The sequence below is a fragment of the Bemisia tabaci genome, chromosome 1 (genome assembly GCF_918797505.1).
Source record: "Bemisia tabaci chromosome 1, PGI_BMITA_v3".
NCBI lineage: Eukaryota > Metazoa > Arthropoda > Insecta > Hemiptera > Aleyrodidae > Bemisia > Bemisia tabaci.
The window spans coordinates 75,745,303-75,764,777 of NC_092793.1; the positions used below are offsets into that span (position 1 = coordinate 75,745,303).

The 19,475-nt window shown below is 39.3% G+C and overlaps 1 protein-coding gene across 6 annotated transcripts in view; it reads right to left on the reverse strand.

Moving 5' to 3' along the window:
• Nucleotides 1-9,869: 9,869 nt before the first annotated feature.
• The window catches only part of LOC109036384 (serine/threonine-protein kinase ICK), a 40,476-nt gene continuing 30,870 nt past the window's right edge, over nucleotides 9,870-19,475 (reverse strand). The window contains exons 6-10 of one of the 6 annotated variants that reach the window (XM_019050571.2): nucleotides 18,795-18,970; nucleotides 17,554-17,718; nucleotides 14,711-14,869; nucleotides 11,044-11,193; nucleotides 9,870-10,260 (exon numbers count right to left, since the gene is read on the reverse strand). In XM_019050571.2, the coding sequence (XP_018906116.1) occupies nucleotides 10,248-10,260; nucleotides 11,044-11,193; nucleotides 14,711-14,869; nucleotides 17,554-17,718; nucleotides 18,795-18,970 (663 nt within the window). In that variant the 3' untranslated portion in view covers nucleotides 9,870-10,247. Of the gene's footprint in view, nucleotides 10,261-11,043; nucleotides 11,194-14,674; nucleotides 14,870-17,553; nucleotides 17,719-18,794; nucleotides 18,971-19,475 lie in introns of all 6 variants that reach the window. The other 5 variants (XM_019050573.2, XM_072306181.1, XM_019050568.2 and 2 more) reach the window with 5 other exon arrangements.

Sequence of the window (19,475 nt, forward strand, 5' to 3'; positions counted from 1 at the left end):
CACTGGGCTTGTCGATTTCCTTTGACATTTTTGCAATGGTGAATGCATAGCCGAAGTGCGCTTCAGCTAGAATTGTATTTACAAGTTGGTGGTTTTTCTACGAGGATTAGAAATAAACAAGTGGCATGGAATATAACAAAAGAATATGAACTATGCAAAACGATAATCCGGGTATCGGAACTTGGCTGATTTGAAAACGCCTTCAAATGCGGCGTGATACCTCACACATTCCGGAGAGTTCAAATAGTTGTATCATTGCGCCTTAGAAATGCGACGGAAGATTACAATTGAAATAGCCTTCATGCACGCTAGCCTTTTCGATTTCCGTTAACATTTTCGCAGTCATGACTGCGCTGAAGTGCGCTTCAGCTAGAATTGTATTTAGAAAATGGGTGGTTTTTATAGGAGGATTATAACTAAACGAGTGGTACGGAATATAACAAAAGAATATGAAGTATGCAAAACGATAATCCGGGTATCGGAACTAAGCTGTTTTGAAAACGCCTTCAAATGCGGCGTGATACCTCACGCATTCCGGAGAGTTCAAATAGTTGTATCATTGCGCCGTAAGTATGTGACGGAAGATTGAAATGGAGGTAGCCTCCATGCGCGCTGGGCTTGTCGATTTCCTTTGACATTTTTGCAGTGGTGAATGCATAGCTGAAGTGCGCTCCAGCTAGAATTCTATTTAGCAAATGGGTAGTTTTTCTACGAGGATTAGAAATAAACAAGAGGCACGGAATATAACAAAAGAATATGAAGTATGCAAAACGATAATCCGGGTATCGGAACTAAGCTGTTTTGAAAACGCCTTCAAATGCGGCTTGATACCTCACGCATTCCGGAGAGTTCAAATAGTTGTATCATTGCGCCGTATGAATGTGACGGAATATTTAAATGGAAATAGCCTTCATGCTGAGACAGTGCTGCCAATCCGGCTAGACCAAATACTCTGGGATTTGGAATTTTTCTATACTCGTTTTTTTATCCCTTTAAATGTTCCGGGGTGAAAGACCCGTAAGCATCGTGTTCTTTAGACAGCCCTTTTCCGTAGGAAGATGTAGATGGTTTCCATTGTGACTGAGGGAGGTTTACAGGAACCTTTAAAGTAGCACCCTACACAGAGAACATTTTTTTTAAACCTTTAGTATAATTCAGCAATATGACTTGGGAGAAGGATCCTTGCAATTAAGGGTTACAGTGATTTACTGCTACGAAAATACACAATACAAAGAAGATTTTACTGCAGGTTATGCAAATTTTAAGGTAAGCTCCTATCACCTTAAAATTTTTCAAAATCATACAAATTTTTATGTTGTATTTTGAGACGCCTAGTTTAATTTTAATTTATTTAAAAAATAACGAATTTAAAATGTAAACACTTTTCTTCTTACTACAATTTAGGCGTCAAATTTCATAGAATCATCAAAATCATAAAAAACCGTACAAATTGTTAAAGAAATGATTTGATTGAAAATGCAATTAACCAACCCTACCGATGTTTGGAGCTTGAAAGGAGCCATTGGCCCTTCCTCGGTGGGACAAAATTAATTGAAATCAGGACTATCTAACGCGAGTCTTAACATGGTCGTCTTTCCTGTTTTCATGTCATGCTAGACTTCCTTACCAGGAAAATGGAAAAAACCAAATACTACTCGTGTTTGAAATCCCCACTTCTGTTGAGACATTCGCTAATTCGTTGATGGAAATGCGAGCTTCAGGATTTATTCACCTTTTCGGATTTTTTTCCTGCTATGGGATTCTCCCAACGTAACGGTACTAGTCTTCGCTAAAAAAAACAATGGCGATGTGACGTCATCTTTAATTGGACTACATTTGGACATATTTCTATCAAACGGAACCATGTGCATTGAGGCATGAGCCCTGAGACCCATAACAATGAATACATAACACGGCTCACGTCATAATGCACATAGTTCCGTTTGATAGAAACACGTCCGTTTTGCAATTGGGACCTACAGTTTCTGACTCAGTTTAGGGACAACGTATATACCATTAGTATCCCTATGTAGAATTAATACGCATGAGTGGTTTTACGCATGAGCCAGAAATTCTAATACCTAGTTGCAAAATGAGGTCCTTTTCGAAAACCTTTGATATAAACTGGAACATCAGTGTAGCTCGTCTTTTCGAATGCAATGATACCCCCAGTTACAGTGAAGAATGCAGACAACCGATTTCCCTTTAATCACGTCCACCCAGTCCAATTATAATTGGACTGGGTGGACGTGCTTAAAAATTTTAAATTAATTAATTAATTAATAATTAATTTTTAGATATTAATAATTAATAATTAATTATTAGATATTTATTAATTAATAATTAATTATTAGATATTAATTAATTAATAATTAATTATTAGATATTAATTAATTAATTTTATTGATTATTAATTGATTGAATAATTATTCGATCGTAATTCAATCGATACGGCTCTCGAATGCATTTTTGGACGGTCATTATGAAAAACTACATTTTTGAGGGGGTTCTTCACATTATAGGGATCTTGTTTCCACAAAAATGAACAAAAATAAGGACCGAGATAGCCGGGATGCCGGGGTGCTATAGACTATCGCAGTATTGCACGCTAGATCTCCAATTATATGGGGCCCCTCAGAACAGTTTTTTCCTCCTCATTATTATTTTCAATTGTTTCTCCGCGATTGGTCCGATCAAATCTCTTGAGACCCCCCCCCCCCCCCCCCGAGTCTCGGATATTTTGGAGGATTGAGGAGGTCCTGAAACTGGGATTTCAGAGGTGGATCCTTGAAATTGGAGATTTAGGGCTCCTAAAGACCTTTGGAAAACCTGATGAGGCCAGAATTTCGATGAAACTTTGAGATGAGGATGTCGTAGGTCATAGGCCCTTGAGGTTCAGGATTTAGAACCACTAATGTCCTAATGACTTTCTCAAAACCTGAGACTGGAATTTTGATAAAATGGGCCTGTTGCAAACTTTTGCTAGAGCAAAAATAAGAGTTGTTCCTTATAGATAATGTCTCAAAAATAAGGACGAGCGCATCGGCAAAGTCTGAAATGCACTCATAACTTCACAATTTGCGTAAGAAATTTGCGTTTTTTTGAGCTTCCCGCTTCAAAAACGATACTACGGCACAGGTGAACATTTTGTTAGAGGAGTCGTTCCATCGTCGGCAATGTTCATCATGGCCGACGCTTCCGCAGTTCCGCGCGTAATTCGAGGTGAGTTCAGGGTCAATCAAGGCGGGCGAGGAAAATATGAACGTAAACACGCCGATTGTTATCTGGTCTAATCCTGTTCAGGTGTTATCTCGTCCCATCACAGGTGTTTTGGCGGATTGTCGTCGGCCATGATGAGTATTTCCGACGATGGAACTACTCCTCTAACAAAATGTTCACCTGTGCCGTAGTATCGTTTTTGAAGCGGGAAGCTCAAAAAACCGCAAATTTCTTACGCAGATTGTGAAGTTATGAGTGCATTTCAGACTTTGCCAATGCGCTCATCGTGATTTTTGAGGCATTATCTATAAGAAACAACTCTTATTTTTGCTCTAGCAAAAGTTTGCAACAGGCCCATTATGAGATCAGGATTTTGTGTACACACGGAGAAAAAAACTTCGTTAGTTAACTCCGAAGTTTAGGTCATATGGATCTCTTAAGTTTTCGGATTGAGCATCTGAACACTTTAAGTCCAGCTGCTGACGTTTGGATCACACATCTGAAACTTCACTTTTTACATCTGAAGTACTTCGGTTTTCACATCCGAACAACTTTGGTTCTCACATCCGAAAAACTTCGGTTCTCACATCTGAAGTACTTCAGATGTAAGAACTGGAGTTTCAGATGTGTGATCCGAATCTCGACAGCTAGACCTAAAAAGTTCAGATGCTCAATCCGAAAACTTCAGATATCCATATGACCTAAACTTCGGGTCCGACACACGAGGTTTTTTTCTCCGTGCATTAATCACGACAATGTTTATTATTCCTTTTTCGGCGAGAGGATTGATTAGATTTTTCAAGAGCCTCAGCTTGCATCCCAGAATTTGCTTCAATTTTGCCACACCTCTTTTTACAGGGTTCCAAGACTCCGAAATCAGAATGTGTTTATGTCCTCGGACCAAAAAGAGGGCATCTGAGACCCTTTGATTTCTTGAAACCGTGATCCGCCTTCAATTTAAAAAGTATGCAACTTACAATATACAGGCCTTTGCCCATATCCGTCTGTACCCCGAGCCGCCAGGGCGCTAATCTGACCCTGATCTAAAATCGGGAGTACAGGACGGAAGAGGGCGGGAACATCAGTGGGGAAGCGTGATTGATCGATTATTGATATTTTCCAGTGGCGTGGCGTACTTTGCGATATATCGATTGATACGCCACTCAAACCTATGAAAAAAAATCGATTATTAGGGTGTTCGCAGCAAACACCTTAGTAAACGATTCTTTACCATTGTTTCAAATGGGGAATATCGATCATTGATCATTCACGCCTCGCCACTGATATTTCCCCATTTGAAGCTATGTTAAAGAATCGATTATTATGGTATTCGTTTCGAACACCCTCTTAATCGATCCGTCTCCATAGGTTTAAATGCCAGAAAAATCGATATATCGCAAAGCAAACCACGCCACTGTAACATATTATGCTAGAGCTTGGATACTACGTCTCTGGATTGAAGCGTAAAGCAATCCGCTATGATCAATGCGTCAATGCTCGAATTTCATCGGATGCACTCAAGTTTGTCAGTGTCAAATGACTCTTCTTCTGAGGCTCCACTGTAAAATTAACCAGTTTTCTGTGCGCTACAGTGGAAAAAAAAAACACATTGGATCTTGAGTCCAGACTTTTAAAAACATCGACAAGGAAAAATACTCTTGATTCGATCAGATTTAAGCTTAAATCAAGAACCAAGCCTCTTAATTTGAGCGGATTTCCATTTGATTTAAGCTTGAATCTGATTGAATCAAGAGTCTTTTTTCTTGTCAATGTTTTCAAGCGTCAGGACTCTAGATCCAATGTGTTTTTTTTTCCAGTGTACAGTCTCAGCGTCTTTTTCCAATCATAGCTCAGTATTTTGTGTTGGGCTAAACTGAAGAAGCCTTTAAGAATACATCAAAGTAAAAAATACAAAAGAAAACGCTAAACGAAGCTAGAATTAATAAAAAAAAATTAATTTAAAGAATATTCTAAAATAGAGTGGGTCAATATTTAAAATCCGTACCGAATCAATTTCCCATCCAATCTATACTTATTATATGAACTTATCTATCTACCGTAAAATCATTTTTTCAACCATCTAATTTTTACCATCTAATTAAACAGAAAAAGACGAAATATTATTGATTTTAAGTGGCATTGTTCAGTAAAATTGATTTTTCAGTAAATTCACAATAAATATAACTGCCGGCCCAAGTTATATGCAATAATGTTATTGGACCTCAGGTTTATCATACACTACATGAGTCATGCCCCGAATCAACGGTATGATCAAATCCAAAAAACCAGTAACCAAATTGGAGCCGTTCGACAAAATTAGTGATTCACAACACCTAAATTGGTGCATTACATATAAAACACAAATTTTCCATTTCCCATTTTTCCGTGGCATAGAATTCCTGCAAGAATCGACTGCAGTGTTTTTGCGATTTGACAGATTTGTAATTCTACTTCTTACTTTCACGAGAAAAATGATACAGGCAGTTTACAAGGTGTCAGCAGATCGATTTCAGCCGGCTGACCTAAATTTTATCGGAGAGCAACGCCACACAGCACCTGATCGGGCGTCCGTGAAGATGACGAGATGGGAAAACCATCTAACATTTTTTTGACATCATTAGATGTATAATGGTGAAACTTTCATAGTTACTGAGAACGAATGCACTCAACATAGAGTTGAATGACTAGATACATAAAATCTTGGAAATTATAAAGTGTTCGATGATAAGGAGGACTTAAAACAGCTCGTCGTGATTTTTTGGAGGGGAAAAGGATGACATCTGTGCGATGAGTGCATATTTGGGGGTAGGGGGGTCCAACCGCCCCTTTTAATATTGTAATGGAAAATGAAGGGGCTTTTATATAATTTCTAACTGATGAAAAATAATTACTTATGGCTATTATCCTCAATGAGACTTTGATCGTATTTGCCCATCTCCGACATGAAACGAAAGAAGAAGAAAAGAAAAAAACCTCCTTCAATTGCTCTTAAATTGATATAGCGACATAGCCGCAATTACTCGTCTAGCAGTAGTAGGCACTTGTTACCGTGTAATTGGATTATCGCAGGTTTACCTACGCGTGTAATTAATTAATTGCCAGAGTTGCTAAATCAACCAATTAATTTGCTTTTTTTGCGGATGATTCCACTGACTCAGGTAGTTTCGTTTGTCATCACAAAGCGCATGGAAGTTGCAACATTGCCACACCTAAAATCATTCGCTTTTAATTATTGATTATCGATTTAGTTCTAAAGTTTATATCGTACTTAAAATTTAGGCAGTATAATATTATTATGTGACCATCGCAAGAAAGCATATCAGAGACCCTGCAGAGTAGCAAAAACTGCATTACTTACTTGTGGACACTCCTCTACGGAAAAATGTTTGAAATAAGACATTTATTAAAATTTTCTGCTGTACCACTGAGACACTTTGATGGGGGACATCACTGGCCATAAGGAATCCATCTATAAAAACACCTCTCAGAAACAACGCAGATTCAAATATACTTGTTCTCTGAAGTCGCAATGTAACCCTGTTCACTCCTGATTTCCATTTTTCACGATGTCAAATTTCCGCGGAGGAATTTAGTTTACTTTTCAGTCATGACGGACGGGGTTGCAAACCATTAAGAAGAACACTCTAAAACTTAGTTAAGTGGTTTAAAGCCTGTGGGGCGATTATTGAAATTGATGGACAAAGCGATAGACAAAGAAGACATTGGGAGCATGGAGCGATCTTATTGGTTGACATAGTTGGTTCATATAGACTAAGGAAGAATATGATGGACTAACTGTCGGGTCTTTAGTGAGTTGCCGTTAGTTACTCCATTACCTACCTCCTATGTCCATTGCCACCACCTGCTTCCACCAATAGGATCCCTCCAAATTCCTTTTGTCGTCTTTGTCTATAGCTTTGTCTATAAATTTCAATAATCACCCCGCTGTCGGCCAACGTTTGAACCGACGTTTTGAACCCACTTCGGGGCAAACATATTAGATTTGATATCATAATCGTTGCTAACACGAAAAATCGAATATTAAAACCGCCTCAAAATTTAGAGGGTCCTTGTATTGTAACGGAGGTTGGTGATACTGGACTGTAGAAAATCGGATTTTTTTCACTGCCCCCTTCTCCTTTGTAAACCCAACGTAACACAGGTCTATATAACCCACAAGAAATTAACCAAATATTTTCTAGCCCCTGCCCCCTTCTTCAAATTAGTATTTTATGATAATAAATTTTGGATGAGAAATTAGCGACCCGCGTTAATTTGTCACCTTAGATTTCCGGTAAATCGGCTCTGAGCGCCCATTCGAGCGTGACGTAACAAAGCCCTGAACACTTCATCTCCCCTCACCGTAACGCACCCGTGACGTATGCACTAGTGCGTACACTGAAAAAAATAGAATGCTGTTTCAGCACCTAGGATGTCAAAAATGTGTCTGGTGATCCCAAAATGCTGCCTTTACTGCCCTCGCAGTTAACTTTACATTCTACGAATGCAAATTTCAACTGCGTGGGCAATCAAGGTAGCATCTTAGGATGACCAGCCACATTTTTGACATCCTAGGTGCCAAAATAGCATACCATTTTTTCGGTGTACCTTCCCCATAGAGCATTACGTTTTTTTATGAACGGCCGCTATTACGTATTTATTCGCACGGCGTCCTCGTTGAATGGACTACTACACAAGGTACGAGTTAAAGGATTCTGATACGTGTTTCTTAACCAGAATTTCACGTAGAACACGACTCGCGCAATGAAAATTACTAAAACCAACTCCTAACGAAGATATTAACGATTTTATTTCACATTGGTTACGAGGAATTTGAATTGCCCGCTCACAAGAAACTCAAAGCTCTACGTGAGTCAAATCACAGACTACAACGGTTTCGGCAATCTTCTCTATCGAGCAGTGTTCATTTCCCACCATGTGTTGTTCAAACTATAAGCAATTTGCTATAGCTGAGCCAAAGCGTCAAGATCACGTTTGCCAGATTTTTATATCGCAGAGACTGTCATGATAACGTTTAGCGCGCTATGTAAATCACGTAGAGCATTGAGTTTTCATGAGCGGGTGGTTTGAATTTACGCATCAGGAATCATTAAATATCTTCGTAGGGAGTTGATTTTGGTAATTTTCGTTGTGCGCATCGTGTTCTACGTGAAATTTTAGTTAAGAAACATGAATCAGAATGCTGAAATTCGTACCTTGTCAATTGGTCCATTCCCCAAACATTTCAAAAGCACATGTGAACTTGAGATGTCCCTTGTGATGCAACGATCGGTGACGCATTAGTCAGGGATCAGAGATCCTGCGCTCTAATTAAGCAATTGAAAGGCGGCGCTCGCCTGACACGATTTAACCGGATATCGAGGAAGCTGGGCATAAGAGGATTCCACCGCTTCCCTAGGAGCCCAAGTTCGAGGCCTCATCGCATGCGAATCTTCCTTGCGATTGGCCCAACCGCGGCCTTCCAGAGTCATTATTCACGCGTCTCTGACCCCAATTAAATGAGTCATGAAAACTGTCGGTCACGCCTGCGCCTTCGAGGGCGGATCCGGTACCGGAAACTGGGTCAAATATCTTGAACCTCGACGATTCCGCGTGGAAGCTCTTGACTTTTTGGGTTTTTTGGTGGAACTCTATTGGTTTGCAGTTCATTACATGATTTCAGCAAAAAATCCTCAAAATAGCGCCAGAAGCGCTGGGTGCAGAAAGGGCATTTCTTGATTGCGGTGTTTCAAAATCTCCGCTGACGTATGATTCATTATGGATACAGCAAATATACGTGATTCATTGAAACTTTCACTGCATTTTTTCCTTGTATAACTGTCCTTCCACAACACAGAGCTTTAGTTCTGGAAATTTCAAGTCCCAAAAAAATCCCGCGTAGTGACAGCGATGCCTCTTTAAAAATCCACTAACTTTTGAATCAACTAAAGTTACTATATTAACCTGCGGTTTGCATTAAAGGTAACGTGGAACCACACTTGAGCGGTTTTGCGTTATGGAGCGTATTACACTATGGTGTGGTCCTTCTTTGCCCTTTCAGATCTCCGTGTTCACACCCATCCAGAGGCACCTGGTATTCGGAGGTCCTTGGACCTTAAAGGCACTGTACCCAGCACGCTTTACCGAGTTTCCTAAGTGCGAACGAGTGGCGCATAGGGTCAACCAAAAGCAGGTGTATCGGCGAACTTGCATTGATGAACGCAAGATCGCATTATTGAGGTTCTGCGTTCCTGTGGATGGGTGTTCACATATGAGCAATGAACGTCCTGCGCTAATTGACGCAAGAGCGCAGATTTGTGGTTTTGCGTTTTCATTTTCTGTTGACTCTCCGTTGCCCGCACTTCAGAAACTTGGTGTGGTATGCTGGGTACAGTCAGATAAATGGGCAAATTTTATCGTTTGACAGAGGAAACCTTCATATCAGGGAAAGCTCTTAGGCATAGGCGAATACTTATGTAATCTCAACTGCTGAATCCGAGAATGACATCAGTTTTATTCTGGGACGCATAAGTTTCTTTGGAAAATTTCGTCTTTTTGGAAAAACTCTAAATGATCGGTGGAAGGAATGACATTTTCATTCTAAAAATTGCATAAAAAGATTATCATTAATAAATATTGTTGACCAAATGTTGACGATTGTTAAAACATTTATTTACATTTAATAAATCTCAAATCTTACAAAAAGCTTACTTTTTGTCTTAAAAAAAGAGTCAAGGAATCGCTTTCTAACACCTTGACTTATAGCCGGCAACTATCAACTTGAAATCGTGTGCCTTTACAAAACCTACACAAATACCTCAGAAACAACCATCATGAAACACAAAATCTCTCTTAAAGTTAAAAACATTATGAAAAACAATCTTGGCAAATAGAAAAATTGGAAAGGAACTCGTATAAAATTAATCATTTTAAAATTTAGCATCGAAAGCAAACTTCATCAATGCATCGACCTCACAGTCAAATATGTTTGATTCTTCTCGTGGTCATAGGCGCTCCGACTCTTGCCCTCATTTTAAATATCTGGAACAAAAAAAATAATAATTATAAATGGATCAGTATTTATCGACGAAAATAACAAAAAACTTGATAACTCCTCTTTCCATTTTTAGTAGCTTTGTCGCGTTTAACCTCTCTCAGTGCGTTTTGGATAATCCTTATGCTTGGAACTTTCTCGATCAGGTTTCATATTTTTTTTTTTAGAAATCTCTTGTAACCCCGATGATGAAATTTACTATCGAGGTGACAATAAATTTCTTAAAACAAAAAAGTCCATTGCCTCCATCTACTTTTTTAACCAAGAATGAAGATTTCACGACTCATTCTTCAGTTTTAAAACTATTTTTTTTTTCGCCTGCAGAAAATTCTTGAAAATTTTCATAATATTCTTTTGATTTAGAGGCAGAGGACGTACTTCATGCTGGTTTGTTGTCAAGTTCAAATAATCCGATGAGAGTTCTAAGAATACAAGTTACACAAATTGGACACATTCATGCAGAAAGGAACTATGGTGCACGCAAACTTTATGCACATAGTTCCTTTTAGCATGAATATGTCCAATCGTAGCAGTCAAGAACAAGCAACAGCTGAAAATGATTTAACATGTTGATTGCTTTCCTATCTCATTTTTTACCTTTAGCCACACCAAGGTGCTACCAACGTTGGGTTATTTTACATAATTTTAAATGGGCGTAGTCTATAGTGTCGTCAACTTTCAAGATTTGCCATCGCTCTCTTCAATTTGTGAGTAATAATTAATTACACATATAGAAAACTTGCGGGAATCTTTTTTGCTGAAAAACTTACTTTGCCGCCCAGTCAACACGACCATTGCTCGGAACTCTTGCAGATGTAGAGAGTGGCTGTGCTGCTTTATTATAAGAAGAGATGTTATTCATGTTCGTCAAGTAGTTCTGCTGAGGCAACAACGGCTTTTTCTGGGCAGAGAACCTTTCACTGAAACAAAAAGTGGAAGTGAAAATGGTTTATGGTAGCTAATTTGAAATTAAATTTAAAATATTTTATTTTCAAATTTTTTACTTAAGATGAAAATTTTACACGACCGCAGGGCCGGATTTAGGGGGTGGCCACATACGCCGCGGCCCATGGCGGCAAATTTAGGGGGCGGCAAATTTTGCGATTTTTTTTATATGTAGCTATGAAGAAAAATCGGATTCAGAAAAAAAATACAAACGAGAGAAGGTGATAAAATCTCTCATTTCCTGAGAGTATATCTCTAATTTTTTCGTCTCTCTGTGATACAATAGACAGCACCTTTAATTGATCAGTCGAGTTAAGACTAAGAGAGAAACCGAACACGGAATTTGGCATGGAACGGCGCGGCGCAGAGAGCAATGATGACGAGAACTTGAGATGAAAAGGAGAAACCCTCGGCGCGGCGCGGCGGTCGGTATGTAAAACATATTAGCGCCTACAAGACTGCATGAATACTTCACGCATTGCGTCAAAGACGCAGTGCGGTCGCTACGGTCAGCAGCGGGAGTCGTGAAACGCATAGCGCCTACAAGACTGTGGGAATACTTCACGCATTGTGCCAAACACCGTATTCGATCAGCTCGGCGCGGCGGCGGAAGTTAAAATTATTAAACCACATTTATGTTTGTTCTTTCATAATTTTCCTTCATTTCATATAAATGGAAGGCTTTGTCCACACAGAGATGAGTTTACGAAACTTAACTTCCGCTTCAAGTTCCGTAAACTTTTGCTATTTGTGTTGACAGGGCTTTCGCAAAAAATGTGTCCAACACGAGTAAACGTGTCTTATGCACCCCTTCTCCTTCGGCATGTTCACTTGATCGTTTTTATTTATGTTTCAAAACGAATGAGAAAGGGGTGGCAAAATACAGGCGGCCAATGGGCGGCAAGTATATGTAAATCCGGTCCTGCATGACAGCATTTAAGAATGCAACAGAGGTGGACAACAGTAAAAAATGTAAATTAAGACAAAAATATAATAAAGAAAGAATCGAGACATTTGGCTGCCTTGAGAAAGACGAGAATTTTAGGTAGTTAATTAAAAAAAAAAAAAAAAAAAAAAAAAAAAAAAAAAAAAGCTGCGTTAGAATAAGTTGCATGTTGTGACGAACGGAAGTCAGGCTGTTGGTATTCACAAGAATTGAGGCCGATTTCTATGGATCAGGAGTACTTTTCAAAATTAGTGACTGCGGAGAGCTATCATTAAAATAAAAACTGATCAAATCATTGCAGTTGACGCCTCCCTGGTAAAAAATCAACCTATGGCCATTCATATGTTACTCGTAGGTTTTCATGATATGATTTATGGATGGTATGTGAGATTTTATACGGTTCCAATATTTTTATTCGCACGCTAGTGATACAATTAGTATTATTAATCCAATATTAATACCATAGGAACTCATTAAAAAAAAGCCTGATTTTATCTTATAAAAAAGAGCCTTCACAAGAGGTAAACGAACATCAAAATATCGAACACATTCGGCTAAATTACTGATTCCATTGTAAATTTTGCGTAAAAAACGGATACATTTCACACAGAAGCACATTTCAGCAGCCACGTTTCAGCTCTTTCTTTCCGCAGAATCTATTTTGTAAATCCTAAAATAAAGCTTGAGTCTACGGACGCAAAATATTGCATTCGATTAATGAAACGAAGTGGCTATTCGTCGGTACGGTACCGACGGATAAATGGCTATTCGTCGGTACCGTACCGATGAATAAATAGCTATTCGTCGGTACCGTACCGATGAATAAATAGCTATTCGTCGGTACCGTACCGATGAATAAATAACTATTCGTCGGTACCGTACTTTGATTTTAGTACGTAAATTATATTAAAGATATGATTTCTTAATAATATTTTGGTGGAAGTTAAGAGCTAAAAATTGGGTGAAAGATGGAAAAAAATCCAAAACGAGTTGTAAAGAAATATTCTCCAACTTTAATTTATGTATTTAATACTCTCACATAATACTGAGATGTACTACTCTGTCATATAAATAATCATAATACTGAAAAGTACTTCACTGTCAAATGAATCATCATAATACTGAAATGTACTACTCTGTCAAAAGAATCATCAAGAACGCTTCTTTTTTCGGGTGGTGGGGCCCTTAGTTTCATTTGCAGGTGTTTTCTTTCGTTTTCGTTTTTCGGGGGGATTTTCCACAGATTGTCGGTCGGCAACGGTGCGATTAAAGGAACAAAGTTGTCTTGCTGACAGTTTAGGTCGCCCTCGTGAAATGACTTTACTCTTAAATTTTAGCTTCGTGAAGCTCTCTGCACTGACATTTTCGTCAGATGGAGCAGCAGCAGAAACCGAAGATTCGCTAGTGGTGGAATAGCTCCCTGCACTATGATCGTTGTTAGTTGGGGCAGCAACAGAAACCGAAGATTCGCTGGTGGTGGAATAGCTCTCTGCACTATGATCGTTGTTAGTTGGGGCAGCGACAGATACTGAAGATTCGCAAGCCGTGGAGCAGCTACCATGAACTGACAATAGTTGTACATTTGTAGCACTTAGTATCTCCGTGTAATTACAACAGAGCACCATAGATGGCGTTTGCTTGTCCATTAGGACCAAGGCTTGACAACACATTTTCATTAATTAATGTCGCCGATGCGGTACCGACGAATAGCCATTTATTCATCGGTACGGTACCGACGAATAGCCATTTATCCGTCGGTACGGTACCGACGAATAGCCTCATCCTTAATGAAATTGAACGGTTAGTATTCGCGTTCTCATTCTTTTAGTTTTACAAATTTAGGATTTTTTAGGGGTAAAAGTAGCTGAGTTTTGCCTCTAAGCGTAATGGATTGGTTTTTTTGCCGGAAATTTGAAGTGAGACCAGCATTATGACAACTTATTATTAAAATTCTCGATGTTTGCCTACTCCCACCATAGATCAACTCAAGGAGGTATTCCTTTGGTCGGACAGGATGGCTGTGGTCGGCGCGTCTGACTCTAGGTCCGTAAACTCCGAGTTCGAATCCCGGTAGAGGCGGAAAATTTTCAAGGAACTGACGAGAGGACATGCAGAAACAGGTACAACTCGGCCTTAATTCTTGAAATTTGAAAAGCCCGAGGCATGCATGTGCCGATCCCTTAATGTTGTAGGATAACAAATAGAAACCACAGTTGGACACATTTCTGCCAAACAGAACTATGTGCATTAAGGCATGAGCCCTGAGATCCATAAAAATATATTCGTAACAGGGCTCACGTCATGATGAACATAGTTTCCGTTTGGCAGGAATACGTCCAGTTGTACATAGGTCTCTAATGAAATGAGAGTCATTAAACCAGAGAGGAGAGAAGGGGAAAAATTTGTTCTTTCTGGTTTTTTTTTTTTTTTTTTTTTTTTTTTTTTTTTTTTTTTTTTAAACTCCCGCAACCCAACCGCCGAAGATCTTGATATCTATATTAAGAACTCACTTGGCGGCTAAATTAGTTGATTGTCCAGTGACGTACCTCGCCACCGATAGATAGTGCTGTTTGGCGCTGAGCTTTTTAATCGGAGACTCCTTCTCGTGCCGCTCATACCAGCCTCGGTTCTCCTTCATCGACTGTTTCACTGGGGGCATGATTTTGCTGCTAACAGAGAGATAACTCATGTCACTCACCAAGGGCCTACATCACAACATTACAAAAAGACAAATCAGCCGTTAAGCCTCCACCCTGCCCAAAAAATCCGAGCAGATTATGAATTCCAGTTAAGATAAGCTGGTCATTTATACTGCCGTGCTAAGGAAAAACGCCGTATGAGCCTTCAGACGTGGCCGAATCACCTTCGATAAAAAACAAATTTCCTTTTAGACAATGTTAACAAAAATGTTAAAGTCCTTCAACAAATTTTTAAACAATGTTTTACGCAATTTAATTTAAAATATCTAAAAATTTCAAGGTATAAAATGCCTAAATTGCGTTAAAAATGCATATTTTATCAATGGAAATTTGGCAACACTCGAATGTACATACGGCTTTCTTCCTAAGCACGGCAGTATAATACAGTGCAATCTTGGTAATTAGAACCTCATTCATTGGAAAAACTTGTAATTTATGAAGGAATTAAACGTCAAGTTTTCTCGATATCTCGAGGAAATCAAGGTGTTCTCCTCCCTCAGATTTTTGGAAATTGAGCGAGAATCTGTATAATTCGAGGCACTGGAAGTGGAAGTGAGAATGGCTATCAATCAGTGATTCGAGATCTCGTTGATTGAAAAACTCGATGTTTTTGTACTAATTTCTCGGTCCCTTGAATTTTGAATTGTCAAGAGTGTACTGAATGGGTACACTGAAAAAATAGGAAACCGGTTGCTTTGAGCACCTGGAAGCTGTAGTATACTAGATTATCATTGAAAATATTTAGGACACATGATTTTTTTATTCTCAAATTTAGCACAAATGTTAATGTACACTTGAGAACCCTGGCGAGCGTCAACTGGGGGTACACGTACAGTGGGTAGTGGGTACACACTGAAAAAAAAAAAAAACGTGTGGCGATTGTTACCAAGACTAAAGATAAATTCTGACAATACTACTTGATTTTTGACCCAAAGGTACTATAGAGTTAAGTTCACGAGACATCTGGTAGCATTTACCATACTTTTGGTGATTACGATTGAAGTTATGAGGTCTTCAAGACCAGTCTGCGTTGGTGATTACCATGATTATACCACTGTCGTTCAAACCATACATTTTTCTCAAATTTTGAAAATTTATCGTTTCAAAATATGCACATTAATCGATTGATTGAAAAATCGAACAACTCTAAACCAAGCTACATTGTTTCCGTGTTCGTGACTGAAACATACGTCGGTGAAACTACCAAACCACGTGTCTCGGTTTACGAAATTGCAAACCTCCTTTCACACTTCATCCTTTCAAATCAGGTCTGACCACCATTATTGTTCAAAATTTTAATTGATTTTTCTTTGTTTTTTTCAAGAATTCTCTCGGACGTGCATTGTGGAATTGTGCGTCACGAACGGTGTTATTTTAGGAAAAAATGAAGTACAATTGGGCATTTTCAAACAGCACAATCGAAATTCGTGATTCGAAAGCTTCAGCGTCGGATGCATTTTAAAACGGACTGCCAGCCTCTGTTTATCTTTCCTTTGTTGGTCTTGAAGCGCTTTCTGACGTCAGACTGGGACAATCAATTTGCGCGTTGGAGGACCGCACGCAGAAGAGACGATGCGGTTAATATTATCACTAATTAGGAGGAGACGCCGTCTGCCGTCTGGACAGAGACAATATACTTCAAAGACCCCGTATTGCTTGCTCCCTGTTGAATATAATTTATAGACGAAGGTCAACGCTCAGGTTAGCCTAATGATAATCGTTGGACTAGGCTAGAAACAGGGAAAGGATCAAATTAAATAAACTGGGAATTTCTAAAAATGAATTTTAAAAAAAGAAAAGAAAAAAAACACTCAAACTTTCCTTTCTTAATTATTTGGCCGCCCTTCCCTTATCTTCAGCGGTGATAACTCGACTGCTGCATGCATTAAATTGTCTGAGGATGTATATATATCGACGGTGTAAGTCTGCAATCACGTAACTTGTTTACAGTGTTTGAAAATCTCCGCTCGTGCTTCATTTTTTTTAAAAGAGAACAAATCGACATCATTCCTTGAAGTTTTCGCAGAATTTTCTTCATACAGAAAAGAAAAATCATAGCAGTTTTTAATAACTGCCGTTTCATTGTTTGGCATTTTAAAAATTAAGTATGACAAAAACATTAAGAGACGTTGCAAATCGAGATACGTGGTTGCGAACTTACACCGTCGATATGCCGATCTGAATACAGTTGTTATCAGTGGATTTCACCTGATATCCCTGAGCCTCATCAGAGAAACCTCTGGGGGCAACGGACCCTTCAAATTCGAATTCCATGGGGTGGATTACCCATTTTTCACATTTTTCTTCCGAGCCTCTAAGTCAATTTAGCAAACTTACAATTTTTTAAGAGGGCTCTGTCCCCCGCCTTTAAGGGCAAGTATTTTAGACACGAATGGGCCGATTTTGAATTTCTCGGTATTGATACAGGTTAAAATTGTCTGTACTTACTGGTTCCGATGAAATAATTTCAAAATTTTGAGATGAGAACCTCCCCCCCCCCTCTTTACCTCCCGAGGAAGCCCAGGCTCGGGGGAACTCCAGGACCATGAAATTTGGATTTCATAGGGTCGATTTCCGATTCTTCCCCGTGGTCCTAAACTTAGTCTGACCTAAAATAAGCAAGGAAAAATGTAACACGGTAGGTCTAGACCCTGCAACGTATCTAGTATAAAACCTCGGAGGAGCCTAACCTTAAAATTTCATTGAAGTCCCTCTCGTGGAGCGTGATCTGTTTGGGGACGATGGTAAGTGTAGTTCGAGCTGGATTCGACTTGATCGATAGGTTGCGGTCGGTGGCGGCTAGCTCGTGCCGATGATGGCTGTTGAGCCGGTGCCCGACTTGGAAATACGCCTGTCTGAAATGAAAGAGCAGAATCATTACTCATCACGAAAACAAATCAACTTTTCTGCTGTAGTTTATCAGGATAGTCTTTCTACTACTTCTCTCGCTGGCGCATCACTGAAAAAAAGTGCGATCATTTGGAGTACATTATGCAAATAGGAACTACAATTGCTGGCTCAGTTTAGAAACAACGTATGTTCCATCAGTTTCCTTCAGGCACGTGAACGTTTTTACGGATGAACCAGAAATTGTAGCACCTAATTGCAAAATGTAGCCCGTACGAATGGATCTAACCGGGGTTGGCCTATAACTGCATTCATTGGCGGATCCACACTGAAAAACAATTCTCGGCGTTTTTACCAAGGTCCATTGGTACCTTTACTATCACACTTTTTTAACCAATTATTGGTAATTTTACCAAGACAAACTGGTAAGCTTACCTAAAAACCGGTATTTTTACTGTTTTTTTCAGGTAAGAATACCACTTTTATTGGTAATCAGTTCCCGATAACTTTGCCATTTTATCTCGAAGGTCCAGTAAAATTACCGAAAAAGTTCAATAATTTTACCGAGATTTCTCGGTAAAATTACCAATTCCATAAATGGCAATTTTACCGAGAAAAAACTGGGATGAAATAGAATCCTAAATTCTTGGTAATTTTACCCTTTTCTTCGTAAATACACTGAGATTTTTTTTCAGTGCAGCGATTTGGCAACACCGGAGTTCCTCCATTTAAACCTATGTTAAATAATCGATTCTTGTCGGAGCACCTGGCCCCTCTAAGAATAGATACATTTCCATTGGTTTTAATGGAGAAAAACAACGTTGCCAATTCGCTGGATCCGCCGATGACTGCATTTCACGTCACCTAATCTTTCTCATGTATGTTTTTTTAAAAGATAATTAACCGCTTAACGCTTTTAAACTGTCTACGAATTTACTCTAGACTGTGAAGAAAATACTCCTAAAATTCACGAGATTGTTTGACTTCAGACTTCACTTGGTTTCACGAGAATGTTTCGTAATTTAGAAATTTTCATCCTATCAAAAGATGAATAAGTAATAATACTCGATCGCACAAGGAATACCTTAAAGCATGTTGAGCTGTTGGCCTCTTGGAGGGGTTCCAATGAAGGAGAGCTTCTAGAAGGACTATGGCGTCGTGTGATGCATTTGGCACTATTGTATTCAGGGGCACACGCACGAATTGCGGAAATTTGAAATTCATGGCGGCCGCCAATTGGTAACCCTCGTACCAGTCTCGCTGCAACAGAAAAAACGCTGAATCAAAAAAAGTAATGCAGCAGTAATTCTCCATATCCAAAATACTAATTTATCAGCCTTAAGATTACTAAGGGACCATCCATTGTTAGTTTAAAACACTTATCGGAGCGTAGGGGAACTTGATCAATCTCCAAATTTTCGAGTTGTCCATACTCGCCCTATAGAGGTATTCTACTTGCACCTATCACATACTACAGTAGAATGGAACCCAAAGCGCCTTCAATACTTTGCGTATGCAATTAGACAGGCTCCAGAAAAAAAGTTCTGATATTTCATGGGACACGTTGACCCCTAGTAACTGCTCGTCGGCCAGCCTGGGTGGCATGAAATATGCGAAAGTTCTGCGGGCACGAAAGTCAAGAACCGACCGCTGTCCAGTGGGAACGAGGAAAAACAGGATGTGTAACTCCCCGTGTCCCGCAGGGGTAGTAATTAGAGGAACAGAGACAAGGGGAGGGGGTTTATTATTCGTATCATTGTCTGCG